The sequence below is a fragment of the Ornithorhynchus anatinus genome, chromosome 10 (genome assembly GCF_004115215.2).
Source record: "Ornithorhynchus anatinus isolate Pmale09 chromosome 10, mOrnAna1.pri.v4, whole genome shotgun sequence".
Taxonomy (NCBI): Eukaryota; Metazoa; Chordata; class Mammalia; order Monotremata; family Ornithorhynchidae; genus Ornithorhynchus; species Ornithorhynchus anatinus.
The window spans coordinates 52,459,628-52,474,019 of record NC_041737.1 but is presented as its reverse complement, the minus strand read 5'-3'; the positions used below and the strand labels follow the sequence as shown (position 1 = coordinate 52,474,019).

The following is a 14,392-nucleotide window of genomic DNA, read 5'->3' as shown; positions in this document are numbered from 1 at the left end:
TTTATTGAGCGCTTACCATGGGCAGAGCACCGTACTAAGCACTTGGGAGAGCACACCACAACAATAAGCATGAACATTCATTCATTCGTTCAATCGTATTTATTGAGCGCTTACTGTGGGCAGAGCACCGTACTAAGCGCTTGGGAGAGCACACCACAACAATAAACATGAACAGTCATTCATTCATTCAATCGTATGAACAGTCATTCATTCATTCAATCGTATTTATTGAGCACTTACTGTGGGCAGAGCACCGTACTAAGCATTTGGGAGAGCACATTACAACAATAAACAGACATATTCATTCATTCAATCGTATTTATTGAGCGCTTACTGTGGGCAGAGCACCGTTCTAAGCGCTTGGGAGAGCACACCACAACAATAAAAATGAACATTCATTCATTCATTCAATCGTATTTATTGAGCGCTTACTGTGGGCAGAGCACCGTACCAAGTGCTTGGGAGAGCACATTACAACAATAAACAGACACATTCACTCATTCAATCGTATTTATTGAGCGCTTACTGTGGGCAGAGCACCGTACTAAACGCTTGGGAAGTCTAATCCCAGCTCTGCCACTTGTCAGCTGGGTGACTTTGGGCAAGTCACTTCTCTGGGCCTCAGTTCCCTCATCTGTAAAATGGGGATGAAGACTGGGGTCCCACGGGGGACCACCCGATGACCCTGTTTCTCCCCCAGCGCTTAGAACAGTGCTTGGCACATAGGAAGCGCTTAACGCGTGCCATCATTATTATTCCCATTCCCTGCCCACAGCGAGGTTACAGTCTCAGGAGAGTGTCTGTGAACTTTGGGCTTTGTGGGCAGGGAATATGGCGGTTTATTCTTGTACCGTACTCTCTCCCAAGCGCTTAGGAGAGTGCTTTGCCCACAGTAAGCGCTCAGTAAATATAAGCGAATGAATGAATGATTTCTAGTCAGAGGCGGCCGCCTCAGAGAGTAGGTGCGCGCGCACCTCGCCGTCCCTCTCCCCGTCCTTTGAGGAGGGGCCGGACTCCGCCCCGCCACGGTGAAGGGCGGCCTTACGGACCAATGAAAAACGGCGACAGCTGGGCCCCGACCAATCAACTGCGAGCGTGGAAAGGCGGCCCGCCCCGCCCCTTCGGCCGGCCGCTGATGGGCAGAGCGGTGGGCCAATAGGAAGCCCGAGCGGCGCTCGGAGGGGGCGGGCCTCGTCCTCATGGCAACGGCGCTAGCGGGACGACCCCGGCGGGGGCGGGGAGGGAGGCCCGGCGTGCAGCCAATGGGGAGGTGGCGGGCCCGGGGGGCGTCATGGTAACGGCGGAGCGGCGTGCAGGGCGACCAATAGGAGGCTTCGGTGGGGAAGGGGGCGGGGCCCGGCCGGCCCTCCGGGGAAGGGGCGACAGCTCGGGCGGCCGGGGCCGGGCCAGTGCCACCTGGAGCGGGGAGCGGCGGCGGCGGCGGGAGCGGGAGCAACGGCTGTGGGTGAGTGTCCGGGAGGGGCGGGGCTTCGGGCCGTGACCTCTGACCTCGCCCCCCGGCCCCCGGGGTGGCCCCCGTTTTCCTTGGTCTCCCGCGTGGCCCCTTGGGGCAGCCTGCCCCGCCCCCCCGCTGCCCCCTCTCCCAGCCCCGCCCCCCTCGCCCCTCCCCTCCGTGTCTCTCCCTCCCCCTCCCCCCCCGTGTCTCTCGGGGTCTCGTCGTCTCTGTCTCCCCCTCCCTCTTTGTCCTCTCCCGGGCCCCGCCCCCTCCCCGCCTGGGCGATGCCGCGGGGAGGGAGCAGGTGCCCGGGCTCCTCCCCTCCCCCCTCCCCCCGTCCCGGGACCACCCCGACCCCTGCCCGAATGCGGGGTCCCGGGGCGGGGTGGGGGGTGATGCCCGAGCCCGGGGGTCAGGTGGCCACCGGTTCAGGGAGCAAGGAGGCCCCAGCGCCCCTCCCCCAGCCCCCAACCCGCTGTCCCCTCCCCGGTCCCCCTCCTGGGGGCTGGGGGAGGGGACCCCAGGGGGCTCGGTCCCCAGTGTCACCCCCCTCCCCCCATCCCACTCGGCCAGTTAACCCACTGTCCCCCCCGGGGGGGTGGGGAGGGGACCCCAGGGGGCTCGAGTCCCCAGTGCCACCCCCCATCCCACTCAGCCAATTAACCCACTGTCCCCTCCCCGTCCCCCCTCCTGGGGGCTGGGGGAGGGGACCCCAGGAGTCCCCAGTGCCACCCTCCTCCCCCATCCCATTCAGCCAGTTATCCCACCGTCCCCTCCGGGGAGCCCAGGGGGCTCGAGTCCCCAGTGCCACCCCCCCCCATCCCACTCAACCAATTAACCCGCTGTCCCCTCCCCGTCCCCTCCTCCGGGGAGCTGGGTCTGGGCGGGCGAAGAGGGAGAGGGAACCCTGGGGCTCCGGAATCCCCCAGCCCCTCAGCTGTCCGGAGCAAGAGCCGCCAGTGACCCAGATCCTCCAGAGAAATTCAGGCCGGGGGGTGTCACTGCCTGGCCTTCCCATGGCCTCACCCCCTGCCCCTTTAGCCCCCGATGCCCCCGCCTCCAACTCCTTCCCGCTCGTTCCTCTCCTCCCAGGACAGCCCGGGGAAGCAGCATGGTCCAGGCGGCGCAATGGGGGCGGAAAGGGTGACGGCCCGAGAGCTGTGTGAGAACGACGACCTGGCCACCAGCCTCGTCCTCGACCCCTACCTGGGTTTCCGGACCCACAAGATGAACGTCAGGTGGGTGGGCCGCCCTCTCGGTGGGCGGCAGACGGGAGGGAAGAGAGGGAGCGGACGGGAGAGCGGGGACGGAAAGAGAAAAGGAGGGGAGGGGGAGTTCTCTGTTAGGCCTGAGCCTGGTCCGTGGGAATCGATCAACCGGCCGTATTTATTGAGCGCTGTACCGAGCGCTTGGGAGAGTGCAGTATAACAGACACATTCCCCGTCCACAAGGAGTTTACAGTCTAGAGGTGGAGACGGACGTTAATGTAAATGAATGATGGATACGGGCACGAGTGCTTCGGAATCAAGTTTGGAGACCGGGAGAGGATTCTCCCCCCATGCCGCCGCCCCGAGCCGTTTCGGGCCGAGCGAAGCGGGGTTAGTTCGGGGCCGGCCGGTCCCCCCCGGAGGCTGGTGTCGGTGAAATCCCTGGGTCTGCCGGGTCCCGGGGAGGGCTCTCCTTTGGGGGTGCAGGCGGCGGAGCTAAGTCGGGTGAGAAGTGCCGGAAGGCGGAAGGGGGGACTCGGGGAGAGGGCCGGGGAGGAGGCGGGAGGGCCCGGCTTGGGTGGCCGGGGTGGCGGGGAGGCCCCGGGTCACCCCGGACCCGGTCCTCTTCTCCCCCCAGCCCGGTGCCGGCCCTGCGACGGCAGCATCATCTGCGCTCGGCGCTGGAGGCCTTCCGGAAGCAGCGAGACCTGGAGGCGGCCTACCGCGCCCTGACGCTCGGCGGCTGGAGGGCTCACTACTTCCAGAGCCGGAGGCGGCAGCAGGAGGTGTCCCTCAAGGCTCACGTGAGTGCCGCGCCGCCTGGGCCTGGCGGTCCGGGGTCCTGGGGTTCTCACCTGGGAAATAGCATGGTTTAGTGGATAGAGCCCGGGCCTGGGAATCAGAAGGACCTGGGTTCTAATCCCGGCTCCGCCACTCGCCTGCTACGTGACGTTGGGCAAGTCACTTCACTTTTCGGGATCCCAGTTCCCTCATCTGTAAAATGGGGATAAGAGTGTGAACCCCCTGTGGGACGGGGACTGAATTCAACCTGATTAACCTGTATCTACGCCAGTGCTTAGAACGGCGCTTGGCACATCGTAAGCGCCATCTTTATCATTATCGTCCCGGCTCCGCCACTCGCCGGCCGCGTGGCCTTGGGCAAGTCTCTGGGCTGCTCCGGGCCTCCGTTTTCTCGTCTGTAAAATGGGGATTCGATACCTCTTCTCCCTTCCGTTCGGACCGTGAGCCCCCTTGGGACGGGGGCCGTGTCCGACCTGGTAAACTCCCATCTGCTCCGGTGCTCGGCACAGAGTAAGCGCCGAATGAACCCCACCGTGCTTGTCAATTTCCCACAGATCTACCGCTACCTCCGCGCCTTCCTACCCGAGAGTGGGTTCACCATTCTTCCGTGCACCCGCTATTCTCTGGAAACCAACGGGGCCAAGGTGGTCTCCACCCGAGCCTGGTAGGGAGGCCGGCACCGGCTCGGACGGGGGCGGCCCGAGGCGGGGAGGAGGATGGCGGCTCCCGCGGCCTCTACCCTTCGGCTTTGTTCTCCGCTGGGGATGCCGGGGGGGTCTGGTCCCCGCCCCCTGGGCTGATGGGAGGCAGAGTCTTCTCCGTCTGTGGCGGTGTGGCCGGGCCGGGGGGAGGCCCGGGGCTCCCGGGGGTCTTCGCCCTCCCCGCCGTCCTCCCACTGTCCTCCCTCGCCCCCGCCACGGTGACCAGGAAGAAGCACGAGAAGCTGGAGCTGCTGGTGGGCTGCATCGCGGAGCTGAGGGAGGCCGACGAGGAGCTTCTGCGGGCCGGAGAGAACGACTTCAGCGTCATGTACTCCACCCGCAAGCGTAGCACCCGCCTCTGGCTGGGCCCCGCTGCCTTCATCAACCACGGTGAGGGCGGGACTCCACACCCCTACCTCTGTGGCCCCGGGCCCCACTCCCGGCAGGGACCCGCCGCCTTCCCTGACCGAGGAAGGTGTCCGTCTGTGCCCCCCGTACCGCCCCACGCCTCGTCCCCCGGGTCGCAGACAGGATGCCTCCCCGCCCCGGCCCCGGCCCAGCGGCCTCTCCTCACCCGGCTTCTTTTCTCTCCCTCTGGCTTCCTCCCATCCCCCGGGGCACCCAGACTGTAGACCCAACTGTAAGGTAAGGCCCAAGGGCAGGGGCGGCAGCCGGGTCGGGGGGCTGCGGGGGGAGCGGCCGGGGCCGGGGGAGGGAGGGGTGACCGTCGGCCCCAGAAGGATGCTGCGGAGAGGCGTAGAGGGTGCCCAGAGCCCCTCCGTCCTCCAGAGCAGAGTCCGGAGGCACCGTGTCATCCCCCCGCCCCCCCTAGTTTGTGCCCTCGGACGGGAACGCCGCCTGCGTCAAGGTTCTGCGAGACATCGAGCCGGGCGAGGAGGTGACGTGTTTCTACAGCGACAGCTTCTTCGGGGAGCAGAACGAGCTGTGCGAGTGCTCCACCTGTGAGAGGTCGGGGTGGAGCCCGGGGGGCCGGTTCGGGGTGGGGGGGCCGCGGGGAGCGGACGGCACCCGGAGGGAGCAGGGGAGAGACGATGGAGCCGGGGGAGCCGCCGAAGGGAGACGGCGGGGTGGAGGGGCGGGGGGCGCGGGCCCCTTTGACACACGCCGCGGCCTCCCTCTCCAGGAAGGGGGAAGGGGCTTTCCGGCTGCAGCAGAAGGCCCCGCCGGCGGCGGCCCCGACCCCGGCCCCGGCTTCGCCCGCCCCGGAGAAGTATCAGCTGCGGGAGACGGAGCGGCGGCTGCGGCGGAACCGGCAGGGCAGGGCGGGGCCCGGGGGCAAAGCCCGGGGCTGCCCCTACCCCTTGCATCGGGACCTGCTCTGTGGTAAGGGCCCCTCTCAGGCACCCCGCTCCTCAGCTCATCCCCCGGCCTTCCCCGACGCCCTCCCTGGCCCTTCCCGTCCCCCCGCCCCCCACCGTCTCTCCGGCCCACCCTCTCCCCAGGCCTCCCCAGGTCCCGCAGCCGCTCCACCTCTGACGCTGCCTTTCTCCGTCCCCGTCCGTGTGCGTGTCTGTCCGTGTCTCTTCCTTCAGCCGCCTGCCACCCGCTGCGGGTCCCGCCCCTCGGCCGCCCGGCCGCCGCGGCCTCCCTCTGGCTCCAGTGGCTGCCCTGGCCTCGGCCCTCCCCGCGGCCCCGCCGCCGCCCGCCCCGCCGATCCGCCGGCCCTCGCCCGCCTTCCCTGCGGCCCCTGACGGTGGCCCTCCACCCCTGGGGGGGCTGCGGGCCTCGGTGCCGCCTGCGGGGCGAGCCGGTCGTAGCTCTGGCCCGGGCCCTGCCCCGCCGCCTCCCGGCGGCGCCGGTGCCCCCCCGCCAGGACTGGCACTGGGCCCGGCGGTACGGGCTCCCCCGCGTGGTGCGGGTGGACCTGAGCGGGGCCGCCCCCCGTCCCCGGCTGCCTCCCGCCCCCCCCGAAACGGACTGTGGCCTTCGCCCCCTTTTCCCCGTCCAAGCGGCTCCGCCTGGTCCTCAGCGATGGGACCCTGGCCCTCACGCCGACTGAGGAGACCCACTGAGGCCGGGGGGAAAGGGCCCGTGCCCCAACTCTCTCTCTCTTCCCCAGGCCCCTCCCCGTCCTCCTCAGATCAGCAGGGAATTCGCCGGGGAAGGTCAGGAGGTTCAGGAGGAGGGGGGCTTGCCCATTTCAGAGACTTCCCTCCCACCCCGGTCCAGACTCCTAGCTCTACCCCCGCCCTCCTCCGCCCTCCACTCCCCTCAGGGACCCAGGTGTCCTCCCTCAAACCAGCGGGGAGCTGACAGCCCCCCTTTTCCCCACCACACCACTCTTGCCTCAGCCCCTCGAGGGCGCAAAGCCATAAGTGCGGAGGGGGTGTGAGGAGACCAAGCTCACCTGGCTCCTTCCTCCCCCCTCCCCCCACCTTATCCGGCGACTGTTTGGGATGGGACTGGAAGAGGCCCGGCCTTCCCTTCCGGCCCCCGGGTCGCTCAAAATGCAGGATTTGGGGATTCGGGGTTCATGAGCACCCTCAGGATCGCAGACAGAAAGTGTGTGTGTCTGTGTGTGTGTACGGGGATGAGTGGGGCTAGGGTGGCTTGTTTTTCTAACTCTTTGCAGTACGTTGGAGCGAATGCAGTTGTTTGTGTGCGTAAAGGAATGCTTGTGTCTATCTCCCTCCTCGGGTCAGAGGGGAAGGGCCTCGGCCCCCATCCCCGGTGCGCCTTGGTTCCCTCCCCGCCCCTTGGAGAGCGGCCCCTGGGTCGCCGGTGCTAAACGTGAGGTGGCCGGGGGAGGAGGGCACAACAGGAAGTTTGAAATCCTTTTTTTATAAAGTTCCCTTTGGCCTGAACCCGTGAGTCGTGCGTGAGCCGTTATTGAGGGATGGGGCCGAGGACTGCCTCGTCACTGAGCTCGGGTAAAACGAGGCCCATCAAACGGGCCTTCCCTCACCTTCCTGACCTCTGTCCGTCCGCCTCTTCCTCCCTGGGGGAGAGGGGCCGGGGGTCTCGATCCATCTGTAGCCCCTGGTGGGATGGTTATCTTCGTGGAACCAGAACCGAACACTGGAAGTCCTCCACTACAGATATTCCCAATTAAAGTGAAAGTCACTTACAACGTCCCTAAATTTACCTCCCCATCTCAGTTTTACAACACGTCGGTGACGATGATGATAATAAATGATAAGCGCTTATCTGCTGCTGCCAGTGACCTTCCCTGGGCCTCAGGTACCTCCTCTGTAAAATGGGGATCGAGACTGAGCCCCGCGTGGGACGGGGACTGCGTTCATCCCGATTTGCTCGTATCCAACCCGGCGCTTAGTACAGTGCCTGGCACAGGGTAAGCGCTTAAATATCATTCATTAAAGGCTTACTTTGTGTCAAGCGCTGTTTTAAGCTCTGGGGAGGGTGCCAGATCATCAGAATGGACACAATCCCTACCCCCTAAAAGGCTCACATTCTAAGAGGGTGGGAGAACAGGTATTTAATCCCTATTTTACAAATGAGGAAACTGAGGCACAGAGTAAGTGACTTGCCCAAGATCACCCAGCAAGCGGTTGGCAGAGCTGAGATTAGAACCCCGCTCCTCTGACTCCCAGGCCAGAGCTCTTTCCACTAGGCCGTCCTGCTGCTTGAGATACCGTTCTCGACTTTATACCCCCGATCCCGTTACGCTATTTGTGAGCGGGGGCTCCCGGGAGCCGGACGGGGAAGTGATTTGAAAGGGAGGCAGCGTAGCTTAGTGGAAAGAGCACAGGCTTGAGAGTCAGAGGACCTGGGTTCTAATTCTGGGTCCGCCACTTGTCCCTGGACAGGTCACTTCGCTTCCCCCTGCTTCAGTTCGCTTATTTGTAAAATGGGAATTAAGACTGCGCCCACGTGGGGGATGAACTCTCTCCAATCTGACTAGCTTGTATCCACCCTAGTGCTTAGTACAGTTTCTGGCACATGGTAAGCACTTAACAGACACCAAATACCGTGAACACAAAGGACACACGTGGACATATTACTCACCTCTCTGGATGCTCAACCTGGGGTCGTTTTGGCCAAGGTACAGTTGAGGAACCAATCCCTATATATAATTTTTACCTTATGAGAACGTTGGTGCCGACTAAGGTTGGCATTTGATGCAGCATGGCCTAGTGGAAAGAGCAGTGGCCTGGGAGTCAGAAGTCCTGGGTTCTAATCCCAGCTCTGCCACTTGTCAGCTGTGTGACCTTCAGCACTCTTCTGGGCCTCAGTTTCCTCATTTGTAAAAATGGGGATTATGTCCTACTCCTTCATACCTAGACCGGGAGCCCCATGTAGGTCAGGGAATGTGTCCAACCTGATTACTACGTATTTACCCCAGCGCTTAAAACAGTGCTTGGCACATAGTAAGCGCTTAACAAATACCAACGTTATTATTAAGGTTATCAAATGGGGATTGAGACTGTGAGCCCCACGTGGGACAGGGACTGTGTCCAATCCGATTTGGTCGTATTCACCCAGCGCTTAGTACAGTGCCTGGCCCACAGTAAGCGCCTAACAAATACCACAATTAATATTATCAGTTTGGACACCGTCCCTATCCCACATGGGGTTCATAGTCTCAATCCCCATTTTACAGATGAGGTAACTGAGGCCCAGAGAAGTTAAGTGACCTCCCCAAGTTCACAGAGCGGACAAGTGGCAGAGCCAGGATTAGAACCCACGGACCTCTGACGACCAAGCCCGTGCTCTTCCCTACGCTTAGGACAGAGCTTGGCCCATGGTACCCGTCTAGCAAGCGCCGTTATTATTATTGTGCGGTTTCCAGGAACCGAGTGGAATCATCAGTCCAAGGGCCACTTGTTTCATCTCCGTGCTGTGGGCCGGGGCTTTTTTTTCTTTCCTAGAGGAAATCACATTTCAATCTATCTTCTCGATGCGCTCATCTGGGCTTTCCTGGAAACCGTGCCATCCCCCCAGAAGGGTGACCTACTCCCCGTTAACGACCCCCTCGGCCCCGTTCCCCGGCGAGCCCCCAGTTAAAACCCTCCTGAGGCCAGGTAAGCTGGCCACGAGGGAGGGAGAGAGGAAGGGAGGTGTGAGGGGAGCGGCTCCGCCACCCGGGAACTGACGGCCCGCGGTCCCCAGCCCAGCCGGGAAAGACCCGACGTCGTCCTGCAGTTCCAAGATAGTGATCCTGCTGCTGCCAATTGAAGGACTCCGTGGGCGTGCGTGTCTTCAAGAACCTCTGACTCATTTGCACGCTTTTCCCACAAAAATCTGCCGAGTTTTTCCCGTCTTTGCCGGGTGGGTTCATTGTAAACTCCTCCAGGGTGGGGAACGGGACCGCCTCCCCCTTGGTCACTCTGGGCAGGGAACGCTTCTGCCGTACTGTCCTCTCCCGACTGCTTAGTACAGTGCTCTGCACACAGTAAGCCCTCGATCGATGTGGTCCTCTCTCAAGCGGGTAGTACAGCGCTCAGCGCACAGGAAGCGCTCACTAATAATAGTAATAATGATGTCGATTAACCGCCAGGCACCGTACCAAGTGCCGGGGGGATCCAAGCAGCAGCAGAAGCAGCATAGCATAGCGGATAGAGCACGGGCCCGGGAGTCAGAAGGTCATGGGTTCTAATCCTGGCTTCTCCTCTTGTCTAGTGTGACCTTGGGCGAGTTACTTCGCTTCTCTGTGCTTCGATTACCTCGCAGGTAAAATGAGGATTGAGAATGCGAGCCCCACGTGGGGTAGGACTGTATCTAATCTGATTTGCTCCTATCTACCCCAGCGCTTGGATAAACACTATGCGCCAGGCACTGTACAAATAACCATTATGATACAAGCAAATTGGGTTGGACACAGTCCCTGTCCCACATCCAGACTCTCAATCCCCATTTTACAGACGAGGTCACTGAGGCCCAGAAAAATGAAGTGACTCACCCAAGGTCACAGGAGACAAGTGGCCGAGGCAGAATTAGAATCCGCGACCTCGTGATTCACTCAATCCACTCACTGATTAAGTTGTAAGGCCAGCAGGGCAGGAGCTGACTGTAGTAATGATGGTTTGCCCCGAACCCTCCACACTCACCCGGCATCTTCTGGGTTCGAGACAAACGCAAACATCTTCTTCTCCCCCGTCCCCGAGGATGGTCTCCTCTCGGCCTCTGCGGCAGCTAGAAGAGGAGGCAGAGCGCAAGGACTTAGAAAGGGGAAAGGAGAGGGCACTCTTGAGCTTTTGAAAGATCTCCGTTTCCAGGGAGTATTTACGAACAATTGCTTACGCCTCGCTTTGAAGGTGAAGCTTTGTTTTTTCGAGGTAAAAATAACTCCCCAAATCTCATCTTGGTTGCAAATGAAGTAGGAAGCGAGGGACGGCATGACTGGAGAGAGAACAGGCCCCAGGGTGCCCCCAGACAACCTCTCCAATTGTGAAGCTGAAAGGCCTCCCTTGGAAAATGCCAAGGAATCGATCTTCCTGCCGCACTTCTCGAGTGGAAGCGGCGTGGCCTAGGGGGTAGAGCCCAGGCCCGGGAGGGAGCCAGAGGACCTGGGTTCTAATTCCAGCTCTGCCCTTGCCCGCTGCATGGCCTCGGGCACGTCGCTTAGCTTCTCTGTGCCTCGGTTACCTCAACCGTAAAATGGGGATTAAGACCGGGAGCCCTATATAGGACGGGGCTTGTGTCTGACCTGATTACCTTGTAACTATCCCGGCGCCGAGTACAGTGCCTGGCACACAGTAAGCATTTAACAAATACCGCAGTTATTATTGTTAATCCCAGCTCTGCCCCTTGCTTGCCGTGCAAACTTGGGCAAGTCATTTAGCTTCTCTGTGCCTCAGTTGCCTCATCAACAAACAGGGAGTCAATACTTGTTCTCCCTCCCTCTTAGCCTGGGAGCCCCGTGTGGGACGAGGACTGCGACTGCATTATATCAACCCCAGTGCTGGGCACAGAGTAAGTGGTCATAATAATGTGGTTGCCCAATGCCACAGTGCATTCGTTCATTCATTCTCTTCCCTTTTTCCTCTTAACCTCCCTCCCTCCAGAAGTCAGAAATCTGGCTAACGCCACAACGCAACTCTATTCCCTCTTCCTCCCCGATACGCTCGGCACCGACTGGGAGGATAAGGGGCTGGAGAGCAGATACAAGGGGCAGGGGCCTGAAATCACAGGAGCTGAGGGCCAGAGAGTCATGTGAGAGGATGAGTACCTGGTGGGATGGGCTGCTCAGCTCAGATCTTGCCCGGAAAGGTTCCGTCCTTCAGCTGATCTTTCCAACGCCGCACCTGCAGGGAGGGTGAGAAATGAAGGAGCTCGCGTACCTCTCTCTATTTAATATGTGTCGAGCACTGTTCTAGCACTGGGGTGGATGCAAGGTAATCAGGTTGTCCCACATGGGGCTCACGGTCTTCATCCCTAATTTACAGATGAGGTAACTGAGGCACAGAGACCTTGAAGTGACTTGCCCAAGGTCACACAGCGGACAAGCGGCGGAGCCAAGATTTATGGAGCACTTCCTGTGTTCAGGGCCTTGTACTAAGCACTTGGGAGACTACAATACAACAGACATGTTCCCTGCCCACAAAGATTAGAGTCTAGAGGGGGAAACTGCATCGTGTTCACTCTCGCCAAACTAACTCTCTTCCCCTCTTCAAAGCCCTACTGAGAGCTCACCTCCTCCAGGAGGTCTTCCCAGACTGAGCCCCTCCTTTCCCTCTGCTTCCCCTCCCTCCCACCCTCTGCTCTTCCCCCTTCCCCTCCCCTCAGCACTGTGCTCATTTGTATATATTATTCACTACCCTATTTATTTTGTTAATGAGGAGTATATCTCCTTGATTCTATTTATATTGACGACGTTGTCTTGTTTGTTCTATTTTGCTCTGCTGTCTGTTTTCCTTGTTTAAACTGTGAGCCTGTCATTGGACAGGGATTGTCTCTCTCTGTTGCCGAATTGTACATTCCAAGCGCTTAGTACAGTGCTCTGCACCTCGTAAGCGCTCAATAAATACTTGAATGAATGAATGAATGAATGAATGAATGAATGAACATCTGCCTCCCCTTCTAGACAGTCTGCTTGTTATGGGCAGGGACTGTATCTACTTATTCTCTTGTACTGTACTCTCCCAAGCGCTTAGAATAATGTTTTGCATCTAGTAAGCACTCAATAAATGCCATCGATTGATTGGGGGCAGACAATATAAATGAGAGATGCGGATGTAAGCGCTGTGGGGCTGAGGACAGGGTGAATATCAGGTGTATCCTCGGGCTGCCCCCCACATCCTCAGACTCCGGTTCTCTCTGGCTCCGGGCCCCAGACTCACCGCCTGTCTCCATCTCCCTGCTTCTGCCCCATTCGCCCTAGGCAGGGGGAGTGTCAGGGGGGCCGGAGGCTCACCCAGCTGAGGGGACGCAGGGACCTTTTGGTACCAGTCACAGGGGCTGGTGTCCTTCCCACACCTTTTCATCACCTTGTTGCAGGGGTGGTAGTCTAGGAAGAGAGACTCAACAAGGAAAGATTCCCCCCACCTCCAAGCCCAACACTGCTCTCCCCGCAACACCCAGCCCAGCAGCCCTTCCCCACTTAGCCCTGCGCTGCCCTCCTCCAGAGGACCATTACCCCACCTCCCTTCCGGCCCTCCTCCCACCAGGGACCCACTCCCCTCAGAGACCCAACCTTCCTGCCCAATTTCCAGCTCCCCTCGGGGGTCCGGACATCGAGGGCGACCGGGGCTGACCCCCGCACCCACCTGTTCCCCCACCTGCTTCGGGTGAAGGCCCGCAACTCCTCCCTCCAGAAACCTGACTGAAAAGTCTGCCTTCCCCCACAATCCGGTTTCGGTTCACCTCCTCACGGCCCCTCGCCCCAAACTCACCCAAGTAGTTCTGGAAGCAGTGGCGAGTCTGATCGGTGTTGGGGAACCGGGGGTCAGCGGGGTGCCGTTCTGTACTGGCCCTCGGCCCCCTTTCCAGAGAAATCCTTCATCTCATCCGGTGGGGCCGGGGCCCGTGGGGGGAGAGGGAAGTTCGGAAGGTCAAGAGGCCTGTAGGGTAGCGTGGCTTAGCGGAAAGAGCCCGGGAGTCAGAGGTCATGGGTTCTAATCCAGACTCAGTCGCTGGTCAGCTGTGTGACCTTGGGCAAGTCATCTCACTTCTCTGGGCCTCAGTTACCTCATCTGTAAAATGGGGATGAAGACCGTGAGCCCCACCTGGGACAATCTGATTACCTTGTATCTACCCCAGCGATTAGAACAGCGCTTGGCACATAGTAAGCGCTTAACAAATACCAACAATAGTATTATAGGGTCGGGGTGAGGGGGTTGTTCGTTGGCCAACTGCATGGCCCGGGGAAGGGGTGTCTGAGGCCGGGACTGGAGGTGGGGAAGAAACAGGGCTGCGGGAAGGGAGACCTTTCAATCAGGTGTCCGGGGGGAGGAGTCGCGGGCCTTCACCTGAAGCAGGTGGGGAAAGAGACGGATGCGGGGCTCCGCCGGGTCGCCCTCGACGTCCGCATTGGCTCCTGGACGCCCGGATCAGGTCCACGTGGGGAGACCCGTTGGCGCCCCGGCAACGACGCTCACCTCCGAAGCCCCGACGCGCTGATCGGCTCTCTCGGCCGACCCCCCAGCCAATGGAAACGTGAGCCCTCCGCCCCCCACGCGGAGCGAGCCCGTCCCCGGGCTGCCCCCGTCGGAGCCGGGCTGACCCCTCGTGGCAGAGGTCAAGGCCTGGGGAGGCCGTGAGGGGGGAAGGCCGGACCCCTGCCCTCCCCTGGGACGGATGACCTGGGAAGGACACCCCGAGCCGGACCCCATCTCCTATCCCCAGAGCCCAGAGTTACGGGGAGACGGCTCCCCAGACAGACAGCCCAGTGGTGGGGGAGAAGAGAGAAGGGAGGCCAGGAGGGACGGGAATCCCGTGCATCTTCTACCTAGTTCTAACGGGTTTTTTCCGATCTCCAAGGACAGAGAACATCTCTGAACCTGCAATAGTGTAGACGAGGCTTAAGTTTTGGAAGGGGGACTGCCCGCTGGAGCGGTAGAGCGGAGAGGAGGTCACAGCGGTCAGGACCCGGGGGGAGACCGACCGGCCCCGGACGCCTCAGGGTCACCGCGTGTCTCCGAGTCTTCAGACTGGGGGTCCCCAGGTCAGCGTAGACACCCCCGGCCCCCAACTCTGAGAGGTTGGACAGGAGCGGAGCCGGGAGGTCCAGGGACGGGAATCGGATGTCGAGGGGGCACGGTTAGCTGGCCGAAGGCGTGAGGACGGACTTCCGGGGACAGACGCTG

The 14,392-nt window shown here is 60.9% G+C and overlaps 1 protein-coding gene across 1 annotated transcript; it reads left to right on the top strand.

Annotated features, from left to right (window-relative positions):
* Window positions 1-1,439: 1,439 nt before the first annotated feature.
* Window positions 1,440-6,991, top strand: KMT5C (lysine methyltransferase 5C). The gene is given in 10 exon segments (XM_029074188.1): window positions 1,440-1,465; window positions 2,549-2,694; window positions 3,302-3,467; window positions 4,020-4,129; window positions 4,393-4,556; window positions 4,792-4,811; window positions 4,999-5,135; window positions 5,311-5,510; window positions 5,720-6,092; window positions 6,094-6,991. Coding segments are annotated over 9 exon segments (1,386 nt in total). The 5' UTR covers window positions 1,440-1,465; window positions 2,549-2,584; the 3' UTR covers window positions 6,200-6,991.
* Window positions 6,992-14,392: the final 7,401 nt, after the last annotated feature.